At 42.4% G+C, this 20,934-nt stretch overlaps 1 protein-coding gene across 2 annotated transcripts in view; it reads right to left on the bottom strand.

Annotated features, from left to right (window-relative positions):
* Positions 1-20,934, bottom strand: part of LOC147015549 (uncharacterized) — a 103,661-nt gene that overhangs the window by 10,522 nt on the left and 72,205 nt on the right. For both annotated transcript variants that reach the window (XM_085850391.1, XM_085850392.1), the window contains 5 exons: positions 18,010-18,075; positions 13,490-13,550; positions 13,054-13,117; positions 9,220-9,302; positions 1,364-1,422 (listed from right to left, as the gene is read on the bottom strand). In XM_085850391.1, the coding sequence (XP_085706517.1) occupies positions 1,364-1,422; positions 9,220-9,302; positions 13,054-13,117; positions 13,490-13,550; positions 18,010-18,075 (333 nt within the window). The remainder of the gene's footprint in view (positions 1-1,363; positions 1,423-9,219; positions 9,303-13,053; positions 13,118-13,489; positions 13,551-18,009; positions 18,076-20,934) is intronic.

Genomic DNA, 20,934 nt, shown 5'->3' with positions numbered 1-20,934 from the left:
GCAACAATATATATATATATATATATATATATATATATATATATATATATATATATATATATACATATATGCATTTCTGTCTGTAACCATCGAATACCCACCCGTCCCAACTTTTTATCTCTTGTTTTAACTGCCACCCTGGGAGTTTGCACTGCAACAACCACAGCACTGCAGCTATGTCCTGCGATTCTATTGGTCTGACGCAATCTGTGAACGTCTCCGCGAATGGAATGTTCCCTCCTCCATAGATATGGTAATGCCGAGCTTTCCATTCAATCTCTACTATTCCTCCTCTGCCCACGTCCTTGCAGAAGTACAAATCTCTAATAATACAGTCTGTTTATTTACTCAAGCTGACTAGTAGGGACTGCAATCTGTCCTCTTACACAAGGAATTCTTTCATGTATGCGTCCAATATCGACTCTACGTGGGAAAACTTTCATGACAGTCTTGCTCTCTCATACACACATTCATTCCATCTCATGGAGCAATCGCATCCATCCTCTTGGCCTGAATACACCAAAGTCTGTGGTGAGGTAGTGGCTATCAAGCAACTCGCTTTCACATGGAGAGCTAACTCGACTGACTCGTAACTTTGATTTCCCTCCCCGACTCTTGAAGAGCAGAATTCTCAGCCCCATTGACATTCTAATGTAGGCACATAAAGCCATTCAAAAAAGGCCTTTGGGTCAGTACAAATTAATTAAAAAGAAATAGCATGACTCAGCATGACCCTGCACCACTTCTTAATCAATACTATAACAACTTGAGCTATTTAGCAAGAATAGGGTGTGACATTGAAACGGCCAACCATCGCCCAGCTTGGGGTTTAGGTTACTGAAGTGCAGGTTCCTTCAGCATGACTCGCACAACAAACACCCCTCTTTGCATTGCCACAACTTCAAAGCCATTTAACAGTGAGAATCTACCACGAATGTTCACTCGAGTTCAAAGTGACTATATCAGGGGCTTGAGCAGGTTTTGTGCAGAACTACAAATGCACCCTCGAGATCACAATTTTACAACATGGTTGGTGACCATTGTGAAGGAATTTGCAAACCAGGTGGTTGATTCACAATGCTTTTGTCAGATCATCAACGAGGACACCAATTAAAGGTAAATGTAGTGGTATGTTTTGCTTTGCAAGCCTCATCCATCAAAGAAATTCCAACTATTCCTGCCACACAAAAATTACTGCAAACATTACCATCATAGTCATCAGCCAAAAAAAAAACCTTGTATAGTACATGCGAATGACACCTGTTACTACCACCACACTGCCCTGGTTAAGTTGGCATTAGAAGACAGGACAGTGACTGAGATGGCTATTTCCAATTTTTTATAAAACGTTTTAAGTAATCACCGTTGCAGGAGCTTGTGGGGTGGTGCCAGTTCCACGCCCTACTCCCCGGGGGTCACGTCCTGAGAAATTCAGAAAACTTGAGTCACAACAGAGGTAAATTTTATTTGAGGTAACAAGCCATACAACTTGGTTTGTAGCATGTTTGCCATTGTGTCATTAAATCCTGCATTTTGTTCCTAATACAGGAGCATTTAAATGTTTAAGCAGAAAATACTGTTTTTGTTCTCATAAAAAAAAAAAAAAAAAATTGACGAACGTCACAAATCTCATAAAAATAAAATGAAATCTCGAGATGTTGAAAACCAGCAGAGAGAATATATTGAACCATTGTTTGCAAATACAGTACTCTTAAGCAGTACTAGAAAACTAAACAATGTACATATTATGTACACATATACATATCCTGAACTGTGATAAAGTGACAAATGTTCTGAAAACACTGAAATGGCTGTTAACGTATTACACGGTGTCATGGCGGTAATTTGTTCAACTTTAACCCAAAAGGATGCCACATCTGTTAAGCATCTATCTATAATTCCAGTAATGTGTGTGTGTGTGTGTGTGTGTGTGTGTGTGTGTGTGTGTGTGTGTGTGTGTGTGTGTGTGTGTGTGTGTGTGACCGCTGTTTCTCGACAACCTCTGGTCCGATCTAATTGAAACTTGCCAGATATATTGCTGGGGACCTGAGGATGTGCCTTTTCAAGGTTTGATATTAATCGGACAAGTGCTTCGCAAGTTATGGCCATTTATTTACCAAACCAATGGCAAGACACGTTGTTGCGTGGGCGTGGCCGATGGGGAAGGGAAGCTCAGCCGCGTTTGCCATTTCGGGTTACAACGTACGGGCTTCTGGAGAGTGATGACTTCGTGTATTCTAATAATTTCTCGATTTCTTATGCGCATTTATAGATCAACACAATGCCACAAGTTATGATCGTTTTCATATTAGACAGTGCATAAATTTGGGGAACATCAGAGTTAGCTGGTATGCTCCGAAGCAGGAAGTAAATTATTTTTTGCACGTTTTTTTTCTCCTTTTCCTCTTCTCTTTGTGTTTTTCCTTGTGATGACATTGGGAAAAGGCAAAATACGTTGGCGCTAATTGAATAATTGGCCATTAAGAATAAATTGCGAATAATCGTAACTGCCATATGCGAACTTCGGACAGTGAGGACTTCACTTCCGGAGAGTGACGATTACTGTATTCTTTCTCGATTCTTTCTTTCTCGATTTTCTTAAACCCAATACCCCAATCCAGTCAGTGACGATTACTGTTTTCTTTCTCGATTTTTTTCTTGATTTATCGACTTACTGTATTCTTTCTTTCTTTCTCGATTTCATTAAACACAATGCCCCAATCCAATCGTCGTTTGCGAGAGTGAAGGAACGGCCTGTGTGGTTGTTGTTTCTGGCACGCGGTTTGAAAGTTTTTTTTTTTTTGCATGTACGGGCACGTGAGAGCGAAGGCATGGCCTGTGTGGTTGTTTCTGGCATGCGGTTTGAAAGTTTTTTGTTTTGTTTTGTTTGCACCTACGGGCACGCACCTACGGGCATGCACTAGTACTTTTTGATGCGAGGAAAACCTCCACCAAGCGGGATGCAATCAAAACCGAAATGATCCAATCTTTGCAACAGGACAACTCGGTTACGGTACTGTTTTTCAAACTTTTCCTGTCGTTTCTATTTGTTAACCTCCGCCATCGAAGATCGGACGTTACTGTTTTCACCCCTTTCTGTTTGTTTGTTTGTGAACAGTATTATGGAAAAACTCCTCTACAGATTTCGACGAAACTTGGTGGGGGGGATTAGGTATGGTCCAAGGATCATGCCATTAGATTTTGGACTTGGTCCAAAATCCAATATGGCCGCTATGGCGGCAATTTTGAAAAAATATTTGATTTTTTTTTTTTTGCATTTCTACATGTTATAAGTGATTTCCAACAAAAAAATGGCAAAATTATAATTGCGGCTGATTTTGCAAACTTCAGGTGGATATACCCACGTAAAATCAATTTCTGTCTCAAGGAATCTAGTTATGACGAATGAATTGAGTATGTAAAAGTTAAAAGTAAAAGGGAAAGTTGCAAACTATAACTCTGAGCACTGTTGACGTTAAATTGAATGAATAGGATATCAGGTTCACCTAGCATCTTGAGTGACCAAGCAGTATTGGCAGCGGAGGTATTGCACTCTACCGAGTGCTCCTCCTCTAGTTTTACTTGTGTCAGCCATTTGGTGACCTGACGGTCAACTTAAGCGGCCGTAGCAGATCGCATTACTGCACTTCAATTCAATTCCCACAAGTAATGCAACATGTCATCATGTTGCAAATTATATACATTGCCTTTAGTATTTTATTGCTTTAGATCAAAGTTGGTAGACTCTGAAGTAGTAGTTAAATCTTAATTAAGAAGCTTCTTGGTACAAGCAATTCATTGCAAAAGCTGTGTTTGAACAGTAATGCTATTTTATCCTTTCGTCGTGCCTGTTTTATTACCCTGCACGCGTAGCGAAAAGCCACTCTGTCGGCCTGTCTGTTTGTCTGTCTATCTCTCTTCAGATATGGTCTGTAATCGAGGAACTACATAATTTCAATTGAATTTTATATTTTGAACACGAATTGGACTAGGAATCGGAAAACAAACCTGCAGTTTTTCAGTGGTTTGGCTCTGAAAATGGCAAATTGGATAGGATCTCTTCCTGATCATGCATGCGCAGAGAAGAGCGACATAATATTTTTACTGTCTGCTTGGCAATCAAACAGATTTGAAAATCATTTTAGAAATGTCACAAAGGACATGAACAGCAAGCACAAAGAACTAATGTAACGTGTTAAATATGGTGGTGTAAAAGACCAGGTGCTTCAACGGTGTAAAAAACAAAAGGTCTTCCAAAAGAAACCTTTTTTCATTTTTGTACAACCTTTATGTTATTGCAATTGAATGATATACTTGAACACTGTAGAACACGAATTGCCTTATTCACACATCCAAAACCTTCGTTTAGCAGTACTTGGCCAAAGTGTTATGCCACTCTATGCCATCTCGACCAATCAAATGTGCCGCTCACGCTCTCAGTGTTGGGAAATATCAAGATTCAGACAAAATTGTGGCTCATCGGAAGTATAGGTCATGCTCAGAAATGCAAAGCAAGAGTTTAAAAGACCCTTCCCATGTCCTTTTTCTCAAAACTGCATGGGTAAGGTGTTCCATGAACTTTCTAGTATTGTTTTGTTACCTACTTCCTTCACTGCTCAATTCAAATCTCAACTTCCCCTCTGCTTACACAGATGAGTAAATGTGGCAATTGCAATGATTGACAGGAATTTTTTTTTTTGCTCAGTCATGAAAGGTCAGGGTCAGGTATAGGAGCATGCGCTGGAGCAGCGCGTCGCTGCATCCACTTTCCGCCGGTACTCCAGAGGCCTCCGTCTGGCCATCCCCCAGACAGATGCCTGGCCCATCCCCATATCCTTGAGATTCTAATCAACATGCTGCAACCATGAGACACTTGGTCAGCCCATTGGCCTTCTCCACTCACGAGGCTCTGTCGCTAGGAGAATCTGGTGAGCAGGATCAGCATCAAGAAAATGAACTACATGTCCATACAGCCGCAGCTGATGCTCACGGACTATGCAGGTAACAAATCTCATTTGAATCTCTCTCAGCAACTGCTCGCTGGACACAAAGACCAACCAGCGATAGCCAAGGATTCTCTGAAGAGATCTGGTACCAAAGGAATCAAGTCTCCATCTTAGATTCCTGGTCAGAGTCGAAGTCTCACATCTGTAGAGCAAGACTGGAAGCACAAAGGACCCCAAGACTCAGACTTTTGTCCTCCTGCACAGGTACCGACAGCATCACACCCCATGATTCAGTGAATCCATGACTCCCCAGGCCCGACCGACATCTATTCACCTCTGGCTCACAGCCAGCAGAGACATGAATATCACTGCTAAGGTAAGTGAATCTCTCCATGACCTCAGCATCCTCACCACAAACAGGAACAGACAAGATAGCAGCATCCAATATGTCACTGAAAGCCTGGATCTTCGTTTTGACCCAGGAAACGAATAATCCTAGTGGCTCCGACTCCTCATTCAGCACCTCGAGGGCCCCCAAAAGGATATCCAGTCTCCACAAAGATGACTGCATCATCTGCGAAATCAAGGTCAGAAATCTTGACATTGCCAAGTGATGCACAGCAGCGTGATCTCGCCGACATCCTCCCCAGAATCCAGTCCATAGAAGTGCTGAAAAGTGTGGGGGCCATAACACACATCTCACAGCACTCTCAGCACCAGAGTATAGTTCAGACATCAGACACATACCAGAGGAGAGTTCAGTTTTGGTAGCACCCCACGAAGACCAAGAATCCTCCAGAGGGCATCCCGATTCACTTAAATCGAACGCTTAAGGCCCAGTCACACCTTGACGTTTTAGCCAGCTTATGCCGATTTTTGGAAAATTTGTCTGAAACGCTGGTACACGTCGAATACGTTATGGGTAAGTTTTGGAAACATTGAGAGCACGCTGAAAAACACTGCCATACGTTGTTGTACGCTGGCTTTAAACGTTGTACTTTTCGGTTGTCCTCAAATTTTCCATGCTTGAAATTTTAAGACTTATGCCAGCGTATGACTCACACGTTCCGCATAACGCTGGCCATAAGTTGGCGGCACGTCACGCGATCGTTGACACACGTCGACAAACGTTACTTGTGAGTTACTCACAAGTCGAAACACATCGAGGTAATGTTTAGCATACCCAAAACTTATTTCTAACCTACGAGTAATGTGTTGTACTCACGTTACGCGATCGGTGACACACATCGACACACGTTACTTGTAAGGTGCTCATAAGTCGAAACACATCAAGGTAATGGTTAGTGTCAGTGTTCCAGACTCCCTGTTGTTTTTTTTTTTTTTTGGTTTTTTTTCTTCCTTCCTTCGGTATGATGGTGATTTTGACACTTCGATTTCTAGTGCGGTTATAATATAATATAATTAATAGGCTGCCGCTCAACGATTTAAATCATAACCGCACTGTACACTGAACACCGTCGTACCGAAGAAAAAAAAAACCGGGAGTCTGGAACACTGACGCTAACCATTACCTTGACATGTTTCGACTTATGAGCACCTTACAAGTAACGTGTGTCGATGTGTGTCACCGATCGCATATCGTGCGTACAACTTATTCCCATCGCATGCGGAGCGTGTGTCATACGGCAAGTACGTCGTAAAATTTTCAACATGTTTAAAATTACAAGACGTACTCCACTTACTACGACGTATGATGGCGTACTTTAGCGTTCTCTTCACGCATACCAAACTTACCCATACCGTATTCGACGTGCGCCAGTGTTTTAGACGCATTTTTCAGAGGTCGGCATACGCTGGCAAGATCGCCAAGGTGTGACTGCGATGTTGACACTTCCATTTCTGCGGTGGTTATGATTTGAATCGTTGTGCGGCAGCCTTTTCATAACCTACGGCACGTCATCGTCGGCGATACGTGCAGCGTGCTATGCCTAAGTTAGACTATCGTTGGGCATAGGTTGTGAAGGCCGCCAACAGGTTCAGCATTCGTTGGTATAAGTTATCTATAACACAACGAAACGTTGTGTGTCCGTTACTAATACGTTATGCATAAGACCAAGTCGTTATGAATACGTCCGAATCTTTAAAAAAAACATCAAAAGTTCAACGTAAGCCAGCGTTTTACATACATTTTAATACGTTGCCATTGCTGGCGAAAACGTAAAGGTGTGACTCGGCCTTTAGCAGAGATCAATATAGGCTGCAAGCAGTCCCTGCCAAAACTCTCGTCTGCGTTCGATAAAGACCCGAAGGGCAAGGATACGGTCAATCGTTAACCTCTTTGGTGTGAAGTCTGATTGCCCTGGGCGCTGGTGCTCAAGAAGATGGTGGCGAACCCTATCAAAAATTATCCAAGGAAAGACGTTGCCTGGAAATGAGAGCAGCGTCATCCCTTGATAGTTGTTGCAGTCTTGGCGATCACCCTTTCCTTTACAGAGAACTATGATCAATTTGAACATGCCTTACAAATAACAATGAAGCAAATATGTTGGTGGTGATTATTAGGCCCCACCCTCCCATCTCTCACAGCCACAATATAATGGCCCTTCCTCTTACAGCAGCAACTTTTAGCTGGTATAGTAGACGTTCCACTGTAATCAAATAATTTTCATGTACTCGAGTTAAAGCAAGGCAGCTATCAGCTTTGACCAATAACCACCAAGCAGTTTTTGTGGCCTACCAAATCCATATGCCACTGTAATCAGCTCTTGAAGGGGAGGAGGGAGGGGAGTGAGAGTGAGAGTGAGAGTGAGAGTGAGAGTGACAGAGATAGAGATAGAGATAGAGATAGAGATAGAGATAGAGATAGAGATAGAGATAGAGATAGAGATAGAGATAGAGATAGAGATAGAGATAGAGATAGAGATAGAGATAGAGATAGAGATAGAGATAGAGATAGAGATAGAGATAGAGATAGAGATAGAGATAGAACGAGAAAGAGAAAAAGAGACCACCCATCACATGACATTTTAAAAGAGATTATAGCATAGGCTTGCCTTGAGGTGCGCGACTCGAATTGTGGCTGCCACCCTGTTTATCCACTCTGTAACTAGATCTCTCCAAGGGGGTCTCACACTGCCCAGAGTGCCAAAGAACGTGTGAACAGGTAAAACGAACACCTCTCCAGCAGCTGGAAACGCCGCCAAGCCCAACCCCATAGTCAACCTTCAGGTCATGCTAATAACTTGCTGAAGTCTAGTTGTCTGATTTACCAGTTTAGATTGCATTTTCAGCAAGCTCATTGTGAAAAACAAAACAAAAACTTTTGTAATCAATACTAATGTTGGTCTTCAAGTTGAAGTGAGTGATGCTTTCTAAATTCACCTTTCTGCATAAAATGCTATGTTATCTCTAACTTCATGGATGAAAATATGTTGAGCATCATTGTTTTATCCAATTGGAAACTTATTCTCCTTTGGTGTTTGTTGTCGCATTATCTTTTATCCTCTTTTGAACAGCATTGCTGAGATGGAGGCACAAATAAAAAAACAACAAAAAAAACATGGTCACACTTCTTGTGGATGCCTCGGATTTAACCTTTTATGTTTGATTTTAACCTTGTGTTGGCTTCACGGTTAAGGTGGCTGGCTTTGAGATCTTACGGTCTTGAGTTTGAGCCCCTATCATGCCGTTAAATAAAACTAGATGGGCTGACTCAGCCTGTCATCCTTCCGAGGTGAGCAAAATGAGTACCAGCTCACTGGAAACAGGAGGCACTGCATCAGCAGCACTCCCAGCAAACCAGCCGCCACAGGCTGCATACAAAAGAACAATCATTTTTAAAAAACGTATGTTTGAGATTAATGGATCCAACTGGATTGGCCACCAAATTACATCATCCCTCAATGTGAAAAATGTTAGGGAAGTGTCAATTACCAACCAGAAATAGGATTTCTTCAAATTAAATTTAGAACTTTTTCCTTTTTGTTGGAGTGAATTTTGTTTGTTGAAACAGAAGCTTCAAGCAGAACTCTCATCGCCATGCAATTATCAGTGTACTGGATGACAGAAAGAAGAAGTATGGTAATTTTCCGGCTATTTGTGGTAGAGTGAACCGTGATACTAATTCAATAAATTCGTCAATTTTCCTGATTCTGTGGCAGTGAGCACATTTCAAGCTGCTACATATTGAGCAAATATACTTTGAAAATGATTTATACACAATGCATTCACAAAGTAATCTTACAAAAGGAACAGAAACAATGTTTTAAATAATGCATTACACACTTTATATTACGTATGACAAAAATCTAACCTTTTGCCTGTGCTGCCACCATTGCGCTTGTATCAGGAGAGAAAGTGAGAGATGCATTAGGCAGGCCTGCACTTTGACTTGTTCTGAAAACAAAGGGATGGTTGGGGGCACATTCGAGGAAAAAAATACAATATTAACAAAACAACAACAAAAAAAAACACACCCAAGGGCCAGTGTGACATTTGTGAGGGTAAAAGAACGGAATAATAATAATTTGTGAAATAAAGAACAAGGACGACAATGAAAGACAAAGCGATTAAAAAAACATGGGAGATTGAAAGATTCAGTGATGTAGTGTTGCCATCTGAGCGCTCATTTCATGTTGCTGCGATCCCAGGTCCAAATCCCAAGTGCTGTGCAGATCTTGAGGCCGTATATCCCAATTACACCATGTTGCTGCGATCCAGAGTTCAAATCCCAAATGCTGTGTGGATTTTGAGGCCATATATCTCATTTATATGATTCTCAGGCACCCCCAATGTAAGGCGCATGTCAATTATTCTTTAGAAAAGTATATAAAACAATATGAATGCAAGGCGCACCTTTATTTAAAATTCACCAAAGTGTTACTGAGAAACTCTTGAATAAAAATGGCAGAATTTTTTTATTTGATTGAAATAATTAACTGTGTGCTACAATGTTTTAGTCTGTTTCAATGCTCTTATCATCAGAGCCACTTTCCTCACTATTGTTGTCATTGGCTGCTCCTCCCACAAGAACATCTTCTGTTCTGGCGAGACCATTGAAAATGCAACACTACTTAAAAGTTGCATCATTGTAAAGCACATTTTTTTTTTGCCAACCTTGAACTCTACCGTCTGTCAGACACTGATCCTGATCACCAGATTCTTTCAGCGAGGGAACCTCGTGAGTGGGGGAGGCCAATGGGCCGACTACCTGCCATCAGCGAGGGGCCGACAAAAACTCCTGGTTGTTGCAGGAGGTTGATTGTCATCTCAAGGAGATCGGGATGGGCCAGGCATCTGCCTGGGGAATGGCCAGACGGAGGCTCCTGGAGTACTGGCGGAAAGTGAACGCAGCGACGCGCTGTGTCCACTTTCCGAACGACAGAACTCTCGACAGAAGTGACGCGCTGCATGTTTCCATACCTGACCTGACCTGACCGTGAACTCTCGAGCTGTTTCACGATTTCCTGATTCTTCAGCGAAGGCAATCCCTCTCAATTTAAGTCTCACTGAATAATACTTAAATTCACATTTACCATGCTGAAGCCCATTAATAAATTGCATAAAATAATATAATGTGTGCAATACATGTAAGAAGGGTTGGAAAACAACAGATGACTGACATGGGTGATCACTCCTCCTTCTGTATAAGCACCATTATTATGATCACGTGTGTTTCTCTTCTCCCATTCCTCTCCTGCATCTATCTTTCTCTTCCATTGAGACATGATGCAAGCCTCTCTAATCTCTTGACTACACCTTCAATTGTAAGGCACACTGAAATAATAATTTTTTTTTTTTAAAGAAGTTGCACCTTAGAATCATGTAAACACAGTAGTAATTACACATTCACATATGGTGGATCTACCCCCTCAAAGTGAGCTGACATTTACAATACCCTCAAAAAGCCGACATGCATTACATATACAAAGGACGGACGGACGGACGCACAGACAAAAATGAATGGTTATTGTGGAGTTGTGCTTGTTCCAGCAACGTACATCAAAGTGATCACGAAACTGTTTTCAGACAATGTAGGTTTCAGAAAGAGGAAATAATTTATACAATTGCTCAAAACTGTTTTGTTGCATGAAATTTGGATGACCGTTTTGGTGCAGGAAATCTGTCAGTTAAATATAAAGAGATAAGGTAGTAAAGTTAGAGCCTGGTGTTAGCACAGTGGTTAGGGCAGCGGCTTGGGATCAAAAAGGTCCTGAATTCAAGCCCCGTTGGGCCACTGAATTAATACACCAGGGGGTTGACTCAGCCTGTCATCCTTCCGAGGTCGGCGAAGTGAGTACCAGTGTACTGGGCCGGTGTATACCCCGGTTAAAATAGGTGTACCATATCCCTGTGTCGTAAGAGGCGACCAGGGTTGCGTCAGGAAGGGCATCCGACGTAAAACATGTGCCAAATCACTATGCGGATCATACAGATGATCCGCTGTGGCGACTCCTAACGGGAGCAGCCGAAAGAAGAAGAAGAAGAAGAAGAAGGTAGTAAAGTTAGATTCATGGTAAGAATGGTATTCGTGTATACAAGACAAGTAAACTGGTAGATGACGTCAACAGGGTACAGACATAAAGGGACAGGAATTGTAAGTCAAATCGCCTCAATCCCACAGTTAGAAAATATATGATAGGAGGTGACAAACTTTGTGATCATCTCAGGCAATTAACTTTGTTAAGTGAATGGTAATTGCAATATTGGGTGTATTTTAAACAGTTAACACATATACAACACCATTATGACTTTAACGAAACATGACAGATTCTTAAATACCAGAAACAATATTGTCGCATCAAACGGGCCCGTTAACACAAAACGGCAAAGGTGGATGGTCTAAGACCTCTGCGGATGATGAAACCATCATTTAATTTACTGCATTCTACTACTGTTACAATTCCCCGAGGATCGTTCCAATAAAAGCCAAACCTGGCGGTGAAGCGCATGGGAGGCAAAAGGTGGGAAAACATTTCTTATCATTAAAACTGTTTATTCATAACGATTTAGAAATGCGGATAATGAGACAACAGTACTCAGATGGATCTAATGCAAAAAGACAGACAAATAGGGAAGGTGGGACACAGAAGAAGACTGAACTTGCATGCAAGAATAAATAAATAAATATCCTGCTAATAGCACCAAAATACCAGACTCTCAATGAAAGAGAACAGAACAGCTAAGGACTTGAGGCATGCACGAGTTGGTCTCTGAGCTGTACCACACTGGTGGCTTGAGCAGGCTAGGGTCATGCATGATGGCAGGAGTGGTCGCCTGAAGACGGGATGATGGTGGGGGTATCGTCCGCATCTCTTCAAAGTTGTGTTCCCGTCCAGGCAACGAAACAGAGGTAGGTGTTCACCTCTTCGAGGTCCAACCCTGCACTGTCACCAACATGTGCAGCCCACAGCCTTCATCACCTCTGGGACCTCCTCAGTGACTGGTGGGTCATTATTGGCCACCCGTAGTTTGTGAGCAATGCCATATTCTGGGCCGATCCACCCTGCACAAAAGTGTTCCACCCCTCTCCAGGGCTCCACAGCCGACTTTACCACCATGGCTTGTGGTGCACGAGCTATACAGTTCATGCAATAATCCTTCAAAGTGTGAAACACTTTCCAGTGCCTTTGTGCCCACAAGTCCTCCACCTGACCTCACCTGTTACAGGAGGTTTCACACAACAATCTTAACCTCTTCTGCTCTATAAAGGATGGACACTGCCTCCTCAGTGCACGTTTGACAACACGACTTACCTCTGATAACTATGTACTACAAGCATAAATGTAACCTACTTGATCACATGGTCCATACTATTCATCAGCCAACCTATCTATGGATCCCCTCCTTTTCCACATTACAATATTTAATGCAATTATGCACTTGGAAAAAAATAAAAAAAACAGCAAGATATTACAAGTAAAATGTTACTATATAAAGGATTATTGTGATTTAAAAAGAGCATCGAGACCACAAAGGGAGAGGATTATCAGGAAAAATGCAAAGTTGAGAAAGGTGTAATAAAGAAAGGGAATGGAATTGGAAGGATCATACAGGGATGGGGGAGTGGGGAAGAGAGATTGAGAATTCCACCATTTTGTGTTAAAAAAAAAAGTTGGACAGATAAGGGCAATGAAAAACGGTTTACCTTGCGAGGTTTTCATGGCCGAATGCTTGAGCTGTAGCCACAACCTGGGCAGCCTTGGATACTTCTGGGTTAAATGTCGGTTGAAATAAAGACAAATATTTTTGCTGGAGTGAGTAACAGGAAAACAAATCGATTGTACTCAGAGTAGGTTTTCAAACAAAAAATTGGCGTTTCATGAACATTGACAAATCGCTGCATTACCGATTTTTCTTTGGCAAAGGATTTGAGAATTACCAATTTACTGCTGTGGTTTGCATTCAATAAAAGAATAGATAATGAGATCGTAGGATAAAAAGATAAGTTATTTACAGAGCAAAAGAGAAATGTAAAGTCATTTATGAAATTTGGGGTGGGAGAGGAGGGCATAAGAGACAAACAAGTAAAGGGGGCAAGACTTGATGAATCATGTGGCAGTTCAAACAAGATAAGTAGTTACCAAAATCAGTTGACGTGGCACTTGAATCTGTACTTGAAGTTGGCAAAGCTTGTTCTGGTACCTGGACACACCAAGGATATCTTAAATCAATGCTTATTATTACTTTAACTTCAAATAAAACTGAAAAGAAAAGAGACTAGTTTCTGATCATCAAAGATGCAGGAATGATTACCCATGTTAATTACAACGTAAAAATTATCCTCATTATTACCTCCACCACCGAAGGTGGAAGGACGTTGTGTTTTCACCCGTCTGTCTGTCTGTCTGTCTATCTGTCATTTGCGAAAATCAAAGATTTTTCAAGGATATTGGTTGGTTGCATGCGTTATTCTGTCTTGTTTGTTTGTCACTTGGTGAAAAAATGTTTTCGCCAAGTATGTTGGTCTGTAGTGTTTGTCTGTCTGTCTGACACAATTTTTGGCCACAGTTTTCAAGCAATCGTTCTGAATTTTTTTTGTATGTGGAGGTGACCGGCCAAGGACAGCAACGCTTGATTTTGGTGAAGATCTGAATCCAGATCCGGATCTGAGAATTATTGAAGTGATTCTTCACCTTTGAGAGATAGGGCCAAAAACGACATATAGCACAACATCTCAAAAGGTTTAGGATGGATTCACATGAAACTTGGTGGAAAGGTTGGGTGTGTGACAAGGAAGAATTGATTCATTTTTGGTGATGATCCAAATCTAGATCTGGATAAGAGAATTATTAAATTTTTAACTGATTCTTCACCATTGAGAGATGGGTCTAAAAACGAACTTGCATGATATGTCAAAAGTTGCAGACAGATTCGGATTAAACTTGGTGGATTATTATGCAACATGTAACATGTTATGTAACATTGTTGTTGTTACATAACATTGGTTATGCAACAAGAACAAGCCAATTCGATTTTGGTTCAGGTCGGATTCAGATCCGGCCTATCAGTGGAAAACAAAATGTAAACTATTCAGCCTGGCGGAAGTATCTGCTCCACCGAGTGCCGTTCTGTTTCACCAAGTTGTCGCTCTATGAGCGATTTTTAATCTGTAAGGCAATCACCTGCAGGTCACAATTTTAAACCGATCTTCACAAAACTTCACCACATGGTTGAGTTTGTCATAAGCAAGAAGCCTATTGATTTTGAGGTCAAGAGGTCAGCATCGGCCGAAGGTCAACAACTCAGATGGAATTCCTAATATCCTTAATTTTCATCCCAATTGACTTGAAATTTGAACAGGATTTGCATATCAAATTACTGAATTCAACCACCAATTATTTTTGAGGTTAACATTGGCCAAAAAGGTCAACATAGGTCAAAGGTCAACAACTTAGGTGAGATTTCTAAAATCCTCAATTTTCATCCCATTGACTTGAAATTTGAAGAGGGTTTGTTTGTATACCAGGTTCAACTACCAATTATTTGAGGTCAACATAGGCCAAATTTGTAAAATTGTCAATTTTCATCCGATTGACTTGAAATTTGAAGAGGAGTTGCATTAATATTTGAATCATTGAATTAATTTGTATCTGAAATTTGTATCCGGATCTGAATCCGACCTGAACCAAAATCGAATTGGTTTGTTCTTGTTACATAAGCAATGTTATGTAACAAGAACAATGTTACATAACATGCTACATGTTGCATAATAATCCACCAAGTTTAATCCGAATCTGTCTGCAACTTTTGACATATCATGCAACTCCTTTGAATTGAAGGAGTCATTGAATTAAACCACCAATTATTTTTGAGGTTAAATTTGTTTTATGGATTTTGCAAGTATCGTGCTGTGCATGAAATCCTTCTTGTTTGTTTGTTTCTGAACAAAATATCTCAAAAAGATGTGGACGGATTTGGACGAAATTTGGTGGAGAACTTGGATGTGCGACAAGGACATAATGATTAGATTTTGGTGAAGATCTGAATTAGGATCCGAAAATTTTAAAAGTGATTCTTCACCATTAAGTGACAGAGCTAAAGTGATATACAACACGATATCTCAAAAATTATGCACGCATTCGGACGAATCTTGGTGAATGAGTTGGAGAGGTGACAAGAACAAGCCAATTAAATTTTAGTTCAGGTCGGAATCCAGATACGGCCTATCACTGGGATACAAATATAAACTAATCAGCCTGCGGAGGTATGTGCTCGACTGAGTGCCCTACAAATTACAATTTAGTTTGTTAGTACTCATTCTTCAAGATTTCAACCCTTAAATTTCAGTACCACCATGTAGGATAGATGCAGCCCCATGTTGTAGGTTACTGCATTTCCTCTCCTCGCTCCTCTCTACTCCTGTTCGTTCACGCCATTATTAGTTGCATCAGCCTGTGGTACCACTGCTCCGCTTTCAATACACTGCCTTTTTGTCCTCTGTCACCTTGCTCTTCAATGAATCACAATTTTGAAGACAAAAACAATAAAAATATAAAATGTGCCCAGTTTATTTTTCTACCAAAACAAATCTTGATCCATCATCTGGACTGCAGGATAGCTCGCTTAGTTGGGAGCTCACCAATGGGGGGGGCGGGGGGAGGGGAGGAAGACAGGGTGTCTCATCTGGGCTCGATCCCCAATTAGTTCAGACATTACTAAAAACTCCTGGGGTTGAATCTTAAAAGCTGACTTTCATTTGGATTTAGGTTGCAGATCTCATGATATCTTTCAAAAGAGGGGGCTATTGTGTGCTGGTAGCCTGGCAAAATTTCCGACTTGACAGAACATGGAGTAAATGTATTAAGTGTATTGTGTTACTTGCAGTAGGGACAAGTATTGGGGTGTAGATATGGCACAGGGATGATGTGCCAACTTGTCTCCTTGCATTTTGCACCATCATGAAATCCCAGTCCCACATATCATAGCTGCTCGAATAAAACTCCCTAATGTCACAACTGCTCAGGTTATCAAACAAAGGAAAGCTGCTGCATGTAGAGCTTGCAACAAACTATCAAGAATATTGAAGTCGACACTCTCGGCATATCAAGGTTCATGGCAATGCTGGAGTCCGTCCTGCTTTATGGAAGTGAAGCATGGACCCTCACTATGACCCATGAGAAGGGACTTGATGGATGCTATACGTGACGACTTTGTTCAGCTGTTAATGTCCATTGGTCTTAACTTTGAACGGTTCAGCTCTGAACGGTTTATAGTTGGGTCAGGATTCAAACAAAAGGTAGAGAGCTTTGAGGCGTGTGCACGTACCTCTCTAGGCTATCCTGTCAGCCCTACTCCAACTTAAAAGGCATGCTAAAATTGCATTTGGTGGGATTATGCTTGCAATAACATTTCAAAACAAGAAAAAGAGCAATCATAGATTGCAGACCCTCACCAGGACTTGTTTTGTGTGGTATATTTTGTGTGGCGTTTGTGTACTGGTGTGTTACATCATTAATAATAATAGACATAACTAGAACTGCCACTTTATAACTAATGGCGGTGATGACCGGGCACCAAGACGTTCCACTTTGATGCAACCCTGTTTTGAATGGACACTTGACCCTGACCCATGATGTTTATTATTATTCAATTGAATTCAGAATGGGATTAAAATAAATTCAATTCAAATGGAAGACCAAATAGGTACAGTCCTGCATTGGAGGAATCAGAAGGAACCCAAACAAGCAAAAAGTCATCATCAGGAGGAACCTGGATAGAATTCAGGTTTCAGCTGCTACTCCTTCACCCTCAAACCCATCCAGGTGCAGCCAAATGAGCCTTATTCAAAAAAAAAAAAATAACATAAAAAAGAACCGAGATCAAAAATGAAATAATTCTGGCTGCCAGACCATGCATCTGATTAGGTTGAAATTTAAAACATATATTCCATATCACCACTCGACCATAATTGTGAAGTTTCACATCAATCGATGAAGCAGTTCAAGAGAATTAAAAAAAGATTTTTGCTCAATTCAATATGGCTGCCAAACCATGTGACCCATCAATTATTCGTGAATACCCTGGTATCCCCAAAGCTTGTTCAGCCATTTCAGAGAAGATTTTTGAAGGTTTAAAAAAAAACAAAAAAAACAATATGGCTGCCAAACCACATGAACGATGATGTCATCATTTTTTTTCTTCTGTGGAGCAATTTATCCCGAGATGACCCTCAAAAATTTTCACTCATTCGATGTAGCATTCTATGTATGCAATTATGACATCATAACAAAGGCACATTAAAAAAAAAAACACGTATTCCCCATGTGGAGTACTTGCCCTGTGCCAAGTTTCAATTTTTTCCTTAGTGCGGTTTCAGAGACACAGAGGTCCAAAGTTTTTCCTTTTTTCCAACATGGCTGCCACACCACGTGATCTATGATGTCATAATTATCATTAAAACATGCTACATGAGTAGTCTCTCTGGTGAAAAATTTTGTCTCAATCCGACAAGCGGTTGCAGAGAAAAACACTCATGTTCTGTGCGGACAAACAAACAGACAGACAAACGTATAAACGGACAGACAAACAGACCCAAATGCAATACCCTCTCCTCTGGCGAGGGTAATTAATGAAAATGCTCAGCTACATAAACTTCACTTACCTCAGGTGAGGGAGTAGTTGTCTCAAAAGTTGGGGCTGAACAACTGGAATCCGCATTTAAAAGTTTCTAAAGAAAGAAAGGATACAAAGTGAGATTACTCGATCTGCAGTTCAGTTTTACTGCAAATGATAACATGGATATTCTACCAACTTGCAAAAGTATTAATTTTCTCTGTATCCTTCTTTAGCACCACTATATAACCAAATACGAGGGATAATAAAATGATGCAAGCAGAGGTATGTTCAAAGTACACTGCTCCCACGCCAAATAAATAAAAAACATCTCCTCCAGCAACACGACATCGCCGGGGCGCCCTCGGCGTCCCGCAATGCCGCCGTGCAGCACATGGAGACGGGATTGGGAGGGAGCGGTTTACAATAATTGATTGATAAATTAAATAATTAAAAGAAATAAATAATAATCGTAAAACATTTAATTTCTTAATCGATTGGCGAATAGCATACTTAAACCACCACCGTTTCATCCCAATCTGTAACCTTTTGAAAAACTTATCAAAAAATTAAATAATCAATTAATCAGGTCAGGTCAGGTATGGGAGCATGTGCCAGAACAGCGCGTCGCTGCGTCCACTTTCCGCCGGTACTCCAGGGGCCTCCGTCTGGCCATCCCCCAGGCAGATGCCAGGCCCATCCCCATCTCCTTGAGATGATGGTCAACCTGCTGCAACCATGAGGCACGTGGTCGGCCCACTGGCCTCCTCCACTCATGAGACTCCCTCGCTGAGAGAATTTGGTAAGCAGGATCAGCGTCAGGAAAACAAGCCACATGTCCATACAGCCGCAACTGACGCTCACGGACTATGCAGGTAACAAATCTCATCCGAGTCTCTCTCAGCAACCGCTCGTTGGATACAAAATCCGACCAGCGATAGCCAAGGATTCTCCGAAGAGACCTGGTACCAAAGGAATTAAGTCTCCGTCTCAGATCCTTGGTCAGAGTCCAAGTCTCGCACCCATAGAGCAAGACTGGAAGTACCAAGTACCTGAAGACTCGGACTTTTGTCCTCCCGCACAGGTACCGGCAGCGCCACACCCCATGATCCAGTGAATCCATGACTCCCCAGACCCGACCCAGACGTCTATTGACCTCTGACTCGCAGCCAGCAGAGACATGAATATCACTGCCAAGGTAAGTGAATCTCTCCACGACCTCAACATCCTCACCACAAACAGACACAGACAGGACAGCAGCATCCAAGATGTCACCGAAAGCCTGGATCTTAGTTTTGACCCAAGAAACCCGTAATCCCAGCGGCTCCGACTCCTCATTCAGCACCTCGAGGGTCCCCAGAAGGATGTCTAAAGTCTCCGCAAAGATGACTGCATCGTCTGCAAAATCAAGGTCTGAGATCTTGACATTCCCAAACGATGCACCGCAACTTGATCTCTCCGACATCCTCCCTAAAATCCAGTCCATACAAGTGCTGAAAAGTGTGGGGGCAAGTACACATCCCTGACGAACTCCAGTAACAACTGGAAATAAGTCAGAGGTGGTACCACCACACTTCACAGCACTCTCAGTACCAGAGTAGAGTTCAGACATCAGATCGATCAGTTTTGGTGGCACCTCACGAAGACCAAGAATCCTCCAGAGGACATCCCGATTCACTGAATCGAACGCTTTACAGAGATCAACATAGGCTGCAAGCAGCCCTGCCGAAACTCTCGTCTGCGTTCGGTGAGGACACGAAGTGCAAGGATACGGTCCATCGTTGACCTCTTTGGTGTAAAGCCTGACTGCTCTGGACGCTGGTGCTCAAGCAGATGGTGGCGAACCCTATCAAGAATTATCCGAGCAAAGACCTTGCCCGGCACTGAGAGCAGCGTCACCCCTCGGTAGTTGTTGCAGTCTTGGCGATCACCCTTCCCTTTCCAGAGAAGGACAACAAGGCCCCTCTTCCAGTCAGTTGGGATGATGCCTGTGTTCCAGGCAGAGCACAAAACTGCATGCAACGACACGAGTGCAGCATTTCCACCAGCCTTGAGAAGTTCGGCATGGATGCCACAGATCCCTGGAGCTTTGCCCCGTTTCAACTGGTTCACCGCAGCCCGTGTTTCCACAAGCGAAGGTGGACCACAGTTGATTCGAGGGTCAGCAACAGGGATTGTAACCCCCTTGACGTCCAACTCGACAGTTGGGGGATCAGCCTGGTACAACCGCTCAAAGTAACCGGCCCAGCGGGCCTTCACTTCAGACTCCTCTGTCAAGAGCCTACCACTCTCTGCTCGAACTGTAGTGCTCCGAGGGATGGGCTTGGATGAACGTAATGCGCGAATTCCCCTGTAAGCGGGACGAGAATCACCTGTCCACAGGTGATGCTTTACCCCCTCACAGATTCCTCACACATAGGCCTCCTTGTCCTCCCTCAGTGCACGTACAGTTTTACGCCTCAGCTCCCTGAACAGCTCAGCTCTGCCATTCAGCCTGGCCCTGCGACTCTGGTCAATGGTATCCAGTGTCCCTTGAGAGACAAAATTCTTCTTTGCCCTGCGGTGAGCTCCAAGGCATCCACCGGCAACATCAAGGACGGTGGTCTTGAAGGCGCTCCACAACTCTTCAGGACCCCCCAAAGCACCCAGACCCCCCAAGTGTCCACTCAGCCTGTTCGCAAACTCCTCAGCTACTCTCTCATCCCTGAGCTTGGCAACATCCAGCCTACGCTGGGATGGTACCATTCTCCAGGATTTAAGGTGCAGCTTTAGAGTTGCTACAACAAGCCTGTGGTCAGTATTGAGGAACTGAGCACTCCGGTAGACCCTGCAGTTCTGGATCATCCTCCAACGACCGTCAATGAGGACATGGTCAATCTCCTTTGCCACACCGCCAGCGTTGGAATACCAAGTCCAGCGATGAGCTTGTGGGCGCTGAAACCATGAACCAGCCACCCTAAGTCCATGACTTCTT

This window comes from Eptatretus burgeri, chromosome 12 (assembly GCF_056783735.1).
Source record: "Eptatretus burgeri isolate ZD-2024b chromosome 12, Ebu_testis_v1, whole genome shotgun sequence".
Classification (NCBI taxonomy): Eukaryota; Metazoa; Chordata; class Myxini; order Myxiniformes; family Myxinidae; genus Eptatretus; species Eptatretus burgeri.
The sequence above is the reverse complement of the archived record's forward strand: the minus strand, read 5'-3'. Positions and strand labels throughout refer to the sequence as shown.